This window comes from Squalius cephalus (assembly GCF_949319135.1).
Source record: "Squalius cephalus genome assembly, chromosome: 1".
Lineage (NCBI taxonomy): Eukaryota > Metazoa > Chordata > Actinopteri > Cypriniformes > Leuciscidae > Squalius > Squalius cephalus.
In genome coordinates this window covers 47,732,170-47,747,232 of record NC_137122.1, presented here as the reverse complement: position 1 = coordinate 47,747,232, position 15,063 = coordinate 47,732,170, and the positions used below count along the sequence as shown (strand labels likewise).

At 37.5% G+C, this 15,063-nt stretch overlaps 3 protein-coding genes across 4 annotated transcripts in view; 1 reads left to right on the top strand and 2 right to left on the bottom strand.

The window, feature by feature from the left end:
* The window catches only part of LOC307159815 (SUMO-conjugating enzyme UBC9-like), an 84,589-nt gene that overhangs the window by 53,674 nt on the left and 15,852 nt on the right, over window positions 1–15,063 (bottom strand). The window lies entirely within an intron of this gene.
* rbx1 (ring-box 1, E3 ubiquitin protein ligase) lies at window positions 181–2,365 on the top strand (the record flags this gene model as incomplete). 2 transcript variants are annotated; one of them, XM_079893975.1, is made up of 5 exons in its annotated part: window positions 181–277; window positions 934–1,012; window positions 1,133–1,203; window positions 1,330–1,415; window positions 2,164–2,365. In XM_079893975.1, exons 1-5 carry the CDS (start codon window positions 200–202, stop codon window positions 2,174–2,176), a joined length of 327 nt encoding a protein of 108 aa, XP_079750101.1. In that variant the 5' UTR covers window positions 181–199. The 2 variants fall into 2 exon arrangements, with proteins under 2 accessions (XP_079750101.1, XP_079750102.1); XM_079893976.1 differs by lacking the exon at window positions 2,164–2,365 and having other exon boundaries at window positions 1,330–1,419.
* Window positions 3,776–14,233, bottom strand: st13 (ST13 Hsp70 interacting protein). The gene is made up of 13 exons (XM_079873419.1): window positions 14,109–14,233; window positions 13,651–13,802; window positions 13,336–13,387; window positions 13,147–13,231; window positions 11,147–11,220; window positions 10,417–10,483; window positions 10,219–10,303; window positions 10,020–10,130; window positions 9,819–9,921; window positions 6,156–6,272; window positions 6,022–6,070; window positions 5,747–5,838; window positions 3,776–4,735 (listed from the first exon to the last, which is right to left on the bottom strand). The coding sequence occupies exons 2-13, from the start codon at window positions 13,758–13,760 to the stop codon at window positions 4,604–4,606; spliced, it is 1,077 nt and encodes a 358-aa protein (XP_079729545.1). The 5' UTR covers window positions 13,761–13,802; window positions 14,109–14,233; the 3' UTR covers window positions 3,776–4,603.

Here is a 15,063-nt window from a genome sequence, read left to right as displayed (position 1 = left end):
CAACATACCAGTATAGTCTACACTACTTTACAATAGATATGTTGAGAAAAGCCACTTTTGAATATATTAATATTGTTCAAATAAGCAGAGGTCTAAAAAGACACAGAATTGTTTTATGATTAAAACCTATCGCTGATTATTAAACTGAGGAACGAGGCGATCGCATTAACTCTCGCGAGAGAGCAGACCATTAACAAACATGGCGGCTGCGATGGATGTGGACACCCCGAGTGGAGCTAACAGTGGAGCCAGTAAGAAGCGTTTTGAAGTGAAAAAGGTAACGGATTGAGAAGTAAATGTGAAGGGTTGATGTTAAGTATACATACAATTATTTTTTTTTAGTCTTCTTAACTTTTAAAGTCTTCCATAGCGACGTGTTTATAATCCCCGGTTAGCATTAGCTGCTGTGGTCCGCTCCATTTTTACATCATCTTCTACAAATGGATGTTTTTTTATTATTAACAAACAGCTTTTAATATGTCACGAGAATATGTAGAGTCTGATATCAAGCAAACACATGTAATTTGGGCGTTCCTTATTCGAATTCTAGTCAATTCTGCTGCGTAATCCGACAGACTATCAAACCAGGCCAATAGAAATGAAACACAGATGGGAATGACGAGAATCAGATGGGAGCTGCCTAACGTTACCGAGATAACTTTTTCGGGAAATTATGGGCTGGTTCCGAAAGTTTCTTTTGTGAGATGAAAAAGTTGAATTTACCTTTTATTATTCTGTGGTGGAAACAGGCTTCCATTAAAAAACATATATTTTTTAGAAATACATATGTAAACCCCTAAACATAACTGTCACTGACGCAGATCATACGAAAACTTGCGAATGAGATCAAATTCGATTTAAAACTGACAAAATATTTACAAATTTCAATGCTGTTGTGTTGAGATCTGATTGGTTGAACTGTTTCTCTTGCAGTGGAATGCCGTGGCTTTGTGGGCTTGGGACATTGTGGTGGACAACTGTGCCATTTGTAGAAATCACATTATGGACCTCTGTAAGTAGTGATCTTTTAATCTGACGGCATTCTCTGTTTTGTTTCTTGTTTAACACACTGTGAACTGCTTGTCATGGTCATTTACGTCCAGTTCATTTTTAACACCTGTATTTCCTTCAGGTATAGAGTGTCAGGCCAATCAGGCATCAGCTACATCAGAGGAGTGTACAGTGGCCTGGGGAGTCTGCAATGTGAGTAACACACACACACACACACACACACACACACAAACACACACACACACACACACACACACACTCTGCTTGATCTCTAGGTCTGTTCATTTTGGTTCTAACTGTGTGCTTTTGGTTCTGCAGCACGCGTTTCATTTCCACTGCATCTCTCGCTGGCTGAAGACCAGACAGGTGTGTCCCCTGGACAACAGAGAGTGGGAGTTTCAGAAGTAAGTGATTTTGTTTCTTTATTAAAAGTGGCAGACCGAGGAAGTGTATTAATAGAGAATCCTACTTAACATTAAAGGCGTAAAATGGAAGTTGCGATAGTCTTTTCGGTTACACTTTATTTTAAGGTGTCACTGTTACAGTGTAATTATATATTTAAGTACTGAGTAATATTAAGCAACTACATGTACTTACTATTGGGTTAGGGTAGGATTAGGGTTTGGTTGAGGGTTAGTTGCATGTAATTATGCATAATTTACTGTTATTACTACGGTAAGTACATGTAACATATGTAACGAGGACACACTGTAAAATAAAGTGTTACCGTCTTTTCTTCCCTATTGACGTATATCTGAGTGAAACGGCTTCTCGAACAAGAAAAACTGTAGGGTGGGACTTGATCTTAGTCAATGTAGAATAGATTGGATGGTTGTGGTTTGCTGTTGCTGTGATGTCATGTGAGTGACAGGTTGCCCCGCCCTCACGCCAGTGAACACATCATCAGAGAAGAGATGATCTGCAAGAGGGAGAGAAAGTTATTTTGATTAAAGGTTAAAAGGTCATATATAAAAAAATTATGATGTGAATCAGTTTTTAGCACCGTAAACCATTTACTTATGTTTTCCTCCATTATTAGTATTTTCTAGAACTTTATCATTGGAAAGTTGCATTGGTGTTCCTGACGTCTTCTGTTGTTTGTACATGTTCACACTTGTGTTATTGCTGATCTAATGTTGCTCTGTTTTCCAGGTATGGTCATTAGCGGCGTCTGGACGACCCGGTGTTTGAGCTTCAGATCCAGGATTTGATTTTCTTCAACTGTATTTTTGTTTAGATGCCATAATTCTCTCCCTGTTAAAGTCCACATTGGGATTATTATGCTTGTTTTTTATTTCTGTGCTGTGTACAGCATTCAAAGCTGTAAATGATCAATAAAGTCCCTCTAAATACAGCTCTGTCAGTTTCAATTGCATCCTATTCTTCTTACACATTAGGCCTACTTAGAAATTTCTATGCTGCTATTTACATGATGGCTTAATCTAAGAGACTTTAAAAGCCCAGGCTGCTCCATCTCTTGTTAAAATAATAACAATAAAAGAATAATATGATTAGAATTCTCAGATTCTAAATATTAAGAGTTAAAAAATAATCTAAAAATAATCTATAAATGATGGAAGCAGATTCTAGATCAGTGCACAAGTGAAGAGACCCTGATGTAATTCTGTGAATGTTATATACAGTACTATGTTATATTAGTATTACATTACATACTGATTATTGTACTGGATTTTAAAGGCCTGTATACTATAAAGATATAGTTAAAACAATTATGTAAGGGTTAATGCCCGGGACGGTTGCCTCCGCCGAAGTCCATTAATACCTGACAATGGACACCTCGAAGGGCATTAGCCTGCTTATACCATGGTCACTTGCCAAATAACACATTTTTAAAACATTAGTTTATATTTTAATTAGTTTTACAATCGAAATCTAAAGTTTTTACAAACAATAACTTGGTTTCCCTGGTTACGCCTGACGGTTTATTTACTAGGTGTCCTCTATCACTTTTTAATGGACACCCTGCAGCCAATCAGAATCGAGTATTCACCCAGACCATGGTATAACTAAATTTAAACGAATAACTGTCCACCACAACTATAACGATAATGGCACAGAGAAGCGATATTGCTGAAATCACTTTCAGAACTAGTTTTAATAGTTTAAGAAGACTTGTTTGAACAATTGACATGTATCCTGAAGAAGGCTGTGTAGCCGAAACGCGTAGATCTACACTTTTTAATGATCTAGCCCAGTTGATTAAAAGCTTTATAGTTCAACACGTTGAGTGCCTTGGAGTATTTCATCCTCATAATTGTATGCCTACCTACTTTAAATATTAAATTAGATTAGATTAGCCACTTGTGTAGCACTCTGCTCCTGTAGTTTTGTGAGATTTTTCCATCTGATGAACGATAAAAACATCGACAGCCATCAGAATCCATCCTGCTCTGAAGAGCTGGAGCATTTAAAGCAACAGACAAAACAGCAGCGGGCACTTATAATAAACAGAATAATATTGTGCAGTTGGTGTGGATGCTAATATTTATTTTATTTAACCTTATTAGGTCCTGATTTGGCTACAGTAGTCCACTGAGTCACAGTAATCTATTTGAGACACAAATATTTGTGCATCCATCTCACTGAGCGAAAGTAAATCCACTCAAAATGAAAAATCTGTCATTATTTAATCATGTCGCTTCAAACCTTTGACTTTGTTTCTTAAATTAGCACACTGACTTCCGTCATATGAAAATAAATCTTAAACCAACCATAATTTAACAGCAGTAAATAAACAGCCATCTTACACTTGCAACAACCAAAATGTTTATTGAATTAAATCATGAAATTCCATACAAGATGCAAATGTGTCACAATAAGGAAGTTGATCACAATTTAACTTAAAATTTTTTTTGGATTGATGAGAGACAAAAAGCAATGCCAAGTTACAGAGGGTGAGGAACATTAATAAAAAAACATTTGAAAGGAACACCCATGAAATCTTAACAGGAAGTGATTGACTGATTGCTTTGGACAGGAAATAAGAATTTATATGTATGAATATAGTCTAGACCCCAAGAATGATATGAAACCAGATCTCCAGTCCGCCACACAAGACCGCAAACAAGCTATCTATCAATCTCAATGAATAAAGGTGATAAGACGACTAAATCCCTGGAATGATTGGCTGCTGAATGGACACGTTTGTTAAATCCAGTTTGTCTATGCAGCAACTGTCAGCTAGAATAGTCTCTCAAATCCAGAATCCAGGACGATCTGGAGACCAGGATCATAAGTGCTAAATGTGTTAGCCTCAGTGAAGCGCACACACAATAGTTCATCCCCAGCAAAACGTTACAAGAATAAACCCAATTCTAACAGTTCATGCTTCACTCAAGCAAGCGACCCCCCCACCCCCACCCCCCCAAAAAAGCACCCCATCTCTCTGATCTTGTTCCGATACTCTTTCATAGTTTCTTCTGTCATCAGCACAGTCCAGACATATCTAAAATCAGTAACTTTAGTTAAACAGCTTCTAAGTTAAGTACTGTCTGTAATATATGCCAAGAAACCCAGTGAGAAAAAGCTACAGCAGAGTATTGGAACTGGACATGAACTCTTTCGGCCCTTTTTAGGGCTGTTGACCACCAAACTTGGAGCTGAGTTTGTTGATCAGGGCCATGATCTTGGGGTTGCCCTGGTACTTGGCGATGTTGGCGGGGTTCTGCGCCACATCCTGGAACGCTGCCATCACCTCTGGGTCCTGGAAAATGAGAATGCATTAACAATTTACCATCATGTAGATATTACAGTCAGCTGAGATGCTCAGGAATGTCACATACAGGAGAGGTTATTATGGACATTTATGAATTCAATCCAATACTACATGGTTGCTAACTAGCCCAATTAACCCCAAGTGTGAGCAAGTAATCGTGATTAACTACATTAAAATCCCCCAAAGTGTGTTACATACAAATAACAAGTTCATCAGATAAACAACCAGGTATCTTAATAGTTAGACTGAAGTAATCAATGTAAATGTATTAAAAGTGACCGCAATAAAAATGAATCGTTTACTAAACAGTGAAAGAATCAAATTTATAATATCGTTCAAAAGTTTGAGATCAGTATGGTTTAAAAATAAAATGAAATTTAATGAAATGAAAACTTTTTTCAGCAAGGATGTTATTAAACTAATCAAAAGTGACTTCTACTTCTTTTGTTTTTTAAGTAAACATTACATAATTTCCTGCTTAAAAGTAGTTTCCCACGTTTTTTCAAGCATGGAGAAGTTTGAAAATGCATTCAGCTTCGTTCTAGATGCTGGGACGAGTCTGTGGCAAAACTCAAGTGTTTTCTACACACCATTCAGATCAAAAAGAAGATCGAAAGCACTTGTTAGAGGCACGTAACTTCTTTTAGCATTAGGTAAGTGCCTATTACCAACACAATCCAAAATGAAGTTAATTAACACATCGTTCGACCGGACCTAACTGTTTTATATTTATATAAAAATATAGGTTATATGTGTTTGCGCACATGATATCAGGAAGCAAAATAATGCACACATGATGACAGGACGGCGGTGCGTAAATCGAGTTAGCCCTCCCACTTCTGCTAGTTTTACTGAGATTTCTTATCCCATGTGAATTAGCCATTATTATTACAGACGTCCTGTGGTAAAATTACATTACTCTTGTAAAGCTAATCCCATCCAAATAGTGCTTATGCAACCTCACTGTTGTGCTGCTCAGCAATATGTGGTTTATTTTACCTGCATGGCCATGAGAACCTCAGGGTCATTGAACAGCTCATTAAGTCCAGGCATTCCAAACGGAGGAGCTCCACCTGGGAAACCAGCACCTCCTGAAGGATCAGAACAAATGTCAACATCAGAGACAGATGTGCTGAATTCTGCTTTTCATATTACCTTAATCTGTTACATCAACAGTAATCTCTTTTCATTTTGTAATAAATCATTATTTTAGTAGTGCGCTATTCTGAATAAAACAGGTTTATTATATACATAAATAGTTTAATGGAAGATACCTGGGAATCCTCCATGTGCCCCTCCGGCCTCTTGTCTGGCTTCCTCTTCCTGCACACACAGACGCACATTAACAGGACCAACTCTGCAGGAAATGATGATTCAGTGGCCTGATGCAAATCAATTAATTTCTTACCTTCTGTGCCTTCTCATGCTCCTCCCTCGCTTTCTTCACTCGTTCTTGTCGCGTTCTGATCTCCCGTTCCTCTCGCTTGCGTTCATATTTGCGCCGGTGCTCAATGAGTTTGTTGGCCTGTGAGAGAGAGCGGTGGGATCAAATGAGACACACTGAAGTTTTTGCCATTTTTTTAAAAGAAAACAATTACTATTACTTACAGTACATCAATAATTTAAGTAATAGTAATATGCTTTAAATAAATAAATAAATAAATAAATAAATAAATAAATAAATAAATAAATAAATAAATAAATAAATAAATAAATACTATTGTTTGTGTCCAGGGGCCTCATTTATAAACGTTGCGTACGCACAAAAGGCGGCGTACGCCGCTCTCTACTCAATAATTGGTATTTATAAAAAGCAAACTTGACGGGAAAATGTGCGGTCCTTCACGCAAGCTCTGACCCAGGCGTACGCACAAAAACGGGTGAAATGAGAAATGGCGACACCGTCGGCAGATGGAAGAAACACGTGAAAGTGTGTGAAAGTGTAGATCGTTGTGTAAAAGAAATGGCAATACTGCCTCTCATAAATAACATGACTTCACAAAACAAGTCTTACAATTAACAGCCTACACGAACACCCGTTTGATCGATCTGCAGTGTAAAACAAACAAAATCAAATGAAGATTACAACAGAAATGCAAATTAACACATATTTGCAAAAAGATATAAATATGTTCTGCAATAATATTGGCATGTTATGCAATTCATCCTCATAACACATCTGTAGCTTGTCAGATGCAATCAAATGGATGGTAATAAAATGCCATGATGCCGTCACAATGCGTAATGACGCACAATGGCTGATCATGAGCTTCACGCTTGCGCGTGAGTGAAGTTACGTTTCTTGGTTTTCCTCTCTGTGTTTGCCATGATTTCGCAATCGATGAATATTAACTTGTGGGCGTTTCACGGTCTATTTATGGGCAACTATGGGCGTGACATGAAGCCGCAAAAGCTGCGCTACATTTAGAATTGATTGTGATTTATTAAGGGAAAACTGCGTAGGATGTGCGTGCGCACGGTTTTATAAATCCGAATATTTCTGTGCGTACGCACGTCCTATGTTTCATCCGTACACCACTTATGACGCAAATCATACGCAAAGTTTTATAAATGAGGCCCCAGATCTTTTAATTCTTTAAATATAAAAAAAATTTAATATATAAAATTACAGAAAAATATATATCCAACATGTAGGAGCCCTTTAAAAAAAAAATATTGTCATGTGACAAAAGAAAAATTTCAATTCTGTCATTCATTATTCATCCTCATGTCTTGCTAAACCTGTAAGACTTTCGTTCATCTTCGGAACACAAATGAAGATGTTTTTGATGAAATCTGAGATCTTTCCATTCCTCCATTGACCGCTTACGCAACCATTTTCAAGCCCAAGAACGGTAGAAAAAAACATCATAAAGCATCCATGTGACTCCAGAGGTTTAACCTCAATTTTATTGTTTGCTCAAAAAATAGCACAATTTATTATTTACAAAATATTAATCTCCAACGCACATTCACGAGAGCACCACGGCGCATGAGTGTTGTGTTGACGCGAGAGTGGATGTTGTTGCGTGAATGCGTTGGAGATTAATACTTTGCACAAAAAAAGCATAATTTACCACTTCATTTACAAACTAATTAAAATTGAGTTTAAACCACTCTAGTCACATGGATTACTTTCATGATGTCTTTACTACCTTTCTGGGGCTTGAAAGTGGTAGTTGCGTAAGCTGTCAATGGAAGGACAAAAAGCTCTAAGATTTAATCAAAAACATCTTCATTTGAGTTTCGAAGATGAACGAAAGTCTTACAGGTTTGGAATGACATGAGGGTCCACAGGAGTAACTGTCGATGCAAGAAGAAGCTGTCTGAAAGAGATGTCCAGGTACAACCCAGATTGGCTCCAAAACAACATAAAATCACAGCTGCCCAACTCACTGCAGAATTAAATGAGCACCTCGACTCCTGTTTCCACCAAAACTGTTTGTCAGGAGCTTCACAGAGTCAATATTAATGGTCGGGCTGCTACAGCCAAACCTTTTGTCACTCGTGCCAATGCCAAACGTCGGTTTCATTGGTGCCAACAGGGCAAATCTTGGGCTGTGGACAATGTGAAACATGTATTGTTCAACTTCACTGTCTTTCCCACAATCGTGGGAGTTACGGCGTGGAGAAGCCTCACAGAAGCTTAACACGCGGACTGTTGCTGCCCAGAGTGAAGCACGGGGTGGATCAGGGTCAGTGATGGTTTGGGCTGCGATATCATGGCATTCCCTACTGTGCTTGATGGATGCATCACTGCCAAGGACTGCCGAAACATTCTGGAGGACCATGTGCTCCCAATGCTTCAAACACTGTACCCTGAAGGGGGTGCTGTGCATCAGCATGATAATGCACCAATACACACAGCAAGACTTTTGACAGAATGGTTTGATGAACATGAAAGTGAAGTTGAACATCTCCAATGGCCTGCACAGTCACCAGATCTAAATATTTAGAGCCGCTTTGAGGCGTTTTGGAGGAGCAAGTCAGAAAACGTTTTCCTACATCAGCATCACATAGTGACCTGGCCACTGTCTGAAGGCTCAAAATCTTTCTGGCCACTGTGAAGGAATTATGTGTCATTCTCAAGATGAACTGATACTATATTAGCTATATTAGAAATGAAATATTTTGAAACAAATATAATAGTTTCAGCAATGAAACTCACATTGATGTGTGTTTCAGAGGACATGAAATCTGTGCTTATACAGTCAACCCAAAATTAATATTTGGATGCTTTTATATTTTGTTATCTTATCCGAAGTCAAAGTGTAACTTTCAGCAGGTGTCTGAATAATTAAAACTGTATGTATATTTGGCCGTATTGCAGGGTTGCCGCTGCGGTATCAGATGTTCTGTCATACCAGATTATGTTCTGGATGTCAAATGGGATGATAGACTGTGTTATTTTATTATTACTTATATACTATTATAGTATTTATTAATATGTTGAGCTAGCTGTTATTTTTGTATTTTCAGTTTTATTTAAATGTGTTTTTTGTCATTTGTATTAGTTTTTGTACCTGGCCACTGTTCTGGAAGAGGAATGGCTCAAAATCTTTCTGGCCACTGTGAAGGAATTGTATCTGTCATTCCCAAGATTAATTGATGCCGATTAGCCGCAAAAGGAGCCTCTACACCACAGGTGTCAAACTCAGTTCCTGGAGGGCCACAGCCCTACACAGTTTTGTTCCAACCCTGCTTTAACACTTGCAGTTTTCAAATAAGCCTGAAGGACTTGATTCGCTGATCAGGTGTGTTTAATTAGGGTTGAAGCTAAACTCTGCAGGGCTGTGGCCCTCCAGGAACTGAGTTTGACACCCCTGCTCTACACCATACTAATAAATGATTGTGGTCTAAAACCGTTCTTTCTAGTTATGTAAAAGGTCTAAAACATTTTATCTGGTAGAAATTGGGGTTGGGGGTTAGCCTTCAAATATTATTGGGGCCTAAAAATCAAATGATCGAGGGTTCTCTGGATGGCAGTTACCACAACTTTTCCCCAAAAAATAATCACACCAGCTCAGATGTTGTTGAGGAAGAGTCATAAACAAGAGTTCAGCACAGATACCTTTGGTTGGACTTCTTTCAGCATAGCACTGGCCTCGTCATCATAATCCAGTTTACAGGCCATCGCCAGGTCTCGAGCGGCTTCCTCCCAATGGCCAAGCAACCTGTGAGAACGAGAGATCTTCATCAGCAGGAAAACACTGAGCACAACACAAAGTGAAGTGTCAGGCCAGAAACGACGTCTCTTCATTCAGTCTGTTACCTGTGCGCCTTCCCCCTCCATTTATAAGGCTGGGCTGAGTCTGGGTTGATGTCGATGGCTCTGTCACAGTCTCTGATGGCAGCGCTGGGTTTCTGCATCTTCACATAAACACTGCAATACACAAACAGATTCAGGCAATCAGCACAGCAGCCAATCAGAAAACAGGTCGGCAAAAACCAAAGCAGGGGTTGGTTAATACCTGGCTCTTTTGGCGTACAAAATGGCCAATTTTGGGTTGAGTTTGATGGCCTCTGTGAAGATGTCTAGAGCTTTCTGTAGGTCACCTGAAAAATTGGTGTGTTTTGTTGAGCCCCATGATTTTATCATTAATTATTACCACAACTAAGGAAATGTAAACTGATTACATTGTTATAATTTTAAGTAAGAGGCAGCTCACCATCTCCCAACGCTTCAATGGCTTCCATCTTCTTCTCATTGGCCTGGTCCATCATCTCATCTGTGATCTGAGATTAAAGGAAGTGGATCCATCATCCCATTTATATAATTTCACTTTATATTAAGAGCATGATTTAAGCCTTTAACAAACTTTGATCACAACCAGATACAGTAAATTCTGTCCAGCAACTTTGCTGACAATACAGAATTGTGCTAGACACACAGATGCTTGTACGTTCTCCTCATTTGTACGTCACTTTGGATAAAAGCGTCTACTAAATGATTAAATGTAAATGTACAATGTAACAGATTACAAATTATACATTTCAAATGGTTTAAAAAATAATTATTTAATGTTTTGACATTTTTTATTTTTTTGATTGTACATTTGATTATGTTTGGACTATTTTTACTATTGTTTGCGATATTGTTTTTGCAATTTTTACACTTGCATGACTGTATTCATTCAAAACATTAAAATTGTTTATCTAATAATACTATTACCTCCTCCCTCAGATACATTTTTTTTTTCAGAAACAAGGAAAAAAATGCAAGATGCCACAAATAATTCGGCGATTGCTTGAATTTGCATTCATTGCTGCAATTGCAAGATTGCAAAATCGTGGATAAAAAAACTCTTATCTCAGAGGATAATGAAAATTTAGATTTTTCATGATGTGTGCCCTTTATTGCTACAAATAAAATGCCCATTGTGCATTCACTGCATTTACCTCCAGGTTCTCGTAATCACCCATCTCCTGAGGATCATCTGTGTCAGGCTCAATCACTCCTTCATTGTCGATTTCTGGAGAAATGAATGCCAGTTCATGTTCACATAACAGCATAATGTAACTATAAGAAACAGTTGTTACAAAATAAGAGCATATCTGCACTCTGAGATGCAAAATGTATGATGTTTTGCTTATATATAGAGCTGTCACTGTAATACTTTTGAGCTCTAAAACATCACTGTCCTTCCACTGACTACCTTTCGAAACTGTCCTGATAACGTCGGGTATGTAAAATCTTTGAATTGACTCCCATGAGCGCAGATTTGTGGCGAATATTGCTCTAGAGTGACGTAAAAAGTCGCATGAATTTGACGGTTTAGACTGAGGTCGCATTGCAAAACATCTGACCTGTATCGGATTTAGTACCACATATGGAAGTGGCCCAAATCAGAACTGAAAAGATCAGATTGCATGTGGTTTGTGCTGTTCATACCGTCATGACAAAAAACAGATCCGAGTCACATGTGAGCAAAAAAAAAAAAAAAAAAAAACGGTTTTAGGCCACATTTACCTGCAGTCTGAATGTAGCCATAAAGACCGCGACCGCACACGCATTAAATCAACATCAGGTAGGCAAAACTCTGCACATTTGTTCAAATCATACCATATGCTATTCAGACACTTAAATTAAAATGAGCCTTTACTGCCAATCTGTCATTTAATATCCGGGATATTTTAGCTGATTCACTCTGCATTAAAACTGCGGTTGTCTTTCCTGAAACTCTGCAGTGTAACCTATATGTGGCCGTTGATCCTCTTAGCAGCATGAAAGATAAAACTTTTATTCAAAATGCCTATCAGTGAGTACTGAACTGAGTCGAGATAGCCTCTTGGCTATTGGACTCGCAGTCCGCTCGTGCCTATTGATTACCGACCCGCAAATATTATTCCTCCTGTCACATCAAATATTATTAGCGATTATTACATGGCTTGGTTGAATTCCAATGTAGAATGCGGTCTGTTATGTAAGGGTTAATGCCCTTCGAGGTGTCCATTGTCAGATATTAATGGACGACGGCGAGGCGTGAACCGTCCGACGCGCAGCGGAGTTTTTGCCTCCGCCGAAGTCCACTAATACCTGACAATGGACACCTCGAAGGGCATTAACCCGCTTATACCATGGTCACTTGCCAAATAACACATTTGTAAAACATTAGTTTATATTTTAATTAGTTTTACAATTCGAAATCGAAAGTTTTTTTTACAAACAATAACTTGGTTTCCCTGGTTACACCTGACGGTTTATTTACTAGGTGTCCTCTATCACTTTTTAATGGACACCCTGCAGCCAATCAGAATCGAGACCATGGTATAATTCTTGATAACAGACCACTGCGAACTATAACACACCGTTGCCATGAAAAACAGCGCGTTGCTATGGACGCGGAACGGACTATTTTCTTTAGCGGAAGCAATACAATCGTTTTTAAATCAATAAACTCCTTTTTAAATCAATAATTTGTGTCAAATTATTTATTTATTTTGTAGGTAGCCATGTAATAAGCGGGATAATGTATAGCGAGGCAGTTGTTATAGCGAATAACAACCCCTTCAGGCTGATTCAAGAGCCTCCCGTTCAACCTGTCGGGGTTGTTATTCGCTATAACAACTGCCTCGCTATACATTATCCCTTACTTAATATCAAAACATTACCTGTGCAGACAAACGATTTCAGTCTCTAAAGTCTCCATAGTACTGCAATAAAACTTCACATCAAACTCTGTTAACATCGGTTTCATTGTCTACTAATTGCCCTAGTTTGAAAATCAAAAAAACGAGGCTGATGCTGCCATAGAGTGAGAAATCGTAAGACATCAGCTATTACTGGAAAAAGTTTAGAGCTACTACCAAGCCATGGTAAAGGCCAGAGCGATGGCATATCAAGATGGCATACGAAAAGCAAACAAAAGATATTAAAGGAGATATTAGAGTCAACATACCCACTTCACTCTCTTCAGTCTCAGATGCCGGGGTAGTTTCGAATACTGGAGATGCTTTGGGAGCCCCATCACATGGACAGCTTCCCTACAAGCAAATGAAAACACAAACAAGGCAATATTTTAGTACAAATATTGATTTATTTGAAGGTGGGTAATAATGCCAGTGAATTTTCGATTAATGTCCTTTACCTTGCATGAGTAGCTGTCATTCTTTGTTGATAATGGTATGTTTGCTCCCATTCTATAAAAAGTCACATATTTTCATTTTATAATGGTCATATGGGCTCCATTGAAAAGGGATGAAACTAGAACTTTCTGAGAGCCACATGTCATGCAATATATGGGTGTGACTGCTAGCATGAGCACTAAACTTTGGCATGGAAACATACATTATTACACAATATGTATTTTGTATTTTAACATTAATGTAACATTTGGAATGACTGCTAAAAACACACAACTACAAACAACACAAATAACAACTGAGGTCCATAATTCACTGACCCCTTCAGCCAGGCCTTAAAGAAGCCCATCTCTGGCAGATGCAGCACAGATGGATTCTCTTTGCACAGCTGCACAAAGGCCTTCAACTCCGACACTTTCTGTGAGTCCATATTCCACAACAGGAATCCAACTCAAGCAGAGAAAACAATGTGCTGGAAAACAAGGAAGCATGTATTATTATTCCCGTCATATGACGTGTCCGATCAGCACCCTAGCTTAATCAATTAGGCATAGTACCGAAGCCAATACCCCAAAGAAACTGTCTAATGCAACAGTGCGGTAAATGACCAGTAATTAGTGGTGCACGGGATTAACGCACGCGCTGCAATAGAAGCTTCTGGAAATAATGCGCGACGAAGCGCAATTTGTTAAATAAACGTGGTATTTTGATCGTTCTTTTATTCAACTGTCTCAATACATGTTAATTAAAAAAATAAAAATAAACATTGATGCTGTACCTGAAAGAGCAAAGTCCCTGAAACGCTCTTGATGGTCGCGAGATTGAACTCGCTCTGCACGCGCGAGTCAGTGAACGCGAGACTGGGAGTTTTGCGCAGGCGCGAATTAAACAACTCGCTACTATGACAAACCAAAACAACATGGGTAATAAATCTTCTGGCTTTGCAAGTTCATTTTGGAGTAAAATACGAAACATGTTCAAGATTTATTAATAATAATAATAATAATAATAATAATAATAATAATAATAATATGAATAATAATAATAATTGCAATTATTATTATTATTATTATTATTATCATTATATATTATGATTAGTATTAGCATAACTACTAAAATAATAAAAGTTTTAGTTATTTATATAATATATTTGACTAAACTTTATATACATTTTCTAATCTTAAATCCAACTTTTTTGTTTTACTGAGTGAAGACACTATTAGAGAATCTTTGAATAAAATCCCCATCAACACCCTTTTATTTAGCTTTTTAATGTTTTTTTCTTCTTTCTCTTTGTTGTTACTTTTATAGTTGTATAATGTTGTTTGTTGGTTAATAAAGAAAATAAAGAAATATTTCTCAGATATGTTTGTCTTCACATCTAAAATTATGTATTTTTCAGAGAAAGGGTAAAATAAATATTTTATATTGAATCACATAAATATTGAATCAAAATTTAGATTTTCCATTTAAGATTATTTAAAAAAAAAAAATATATATATCGTTTGTTTGGGAAGGGTAAAATATGTTTGTTTTTATTCTAAAACTAAATTACAACAAAGCAACAATAAACGTACAACAAAATAAAGAACAAAATTTGTAACCATGTTATGTCTGTTTCCTAATATAACACAATTAACTAGAATACTATCAAAAATATACAGAAACTAGAAGGGTCCTCTTTCATTCAGAGTCGCAGATTTTAACTGTCATAACAGAGTTGTCCAATCAGA

Bases quoted from the DNA above. Each gene is read 5' to 3' on its own strand.
- st13 (XM_079873419.1), bottom strand. From the start codon at position 13,760: ATGGACTCACAGAAAGTGTCGGAGTTGAAGGCCTTTGTGCAGCTGTGC. The intron at 9,922-10,019 runs GTAACAGACTGA...TCGTTCTCACAG, and splicing joins TGGAGGGGGAAGGCGCACAG to GTTGCTTGGCCATTGGGAGG. The intron at 6,273-9,818 runs GTATCTGTGCTG...TCTCTCTCACAG, and splicing joins TGAAAGAAGTCCAACCAAAG to GCCAACAAACTCATTGAGCA.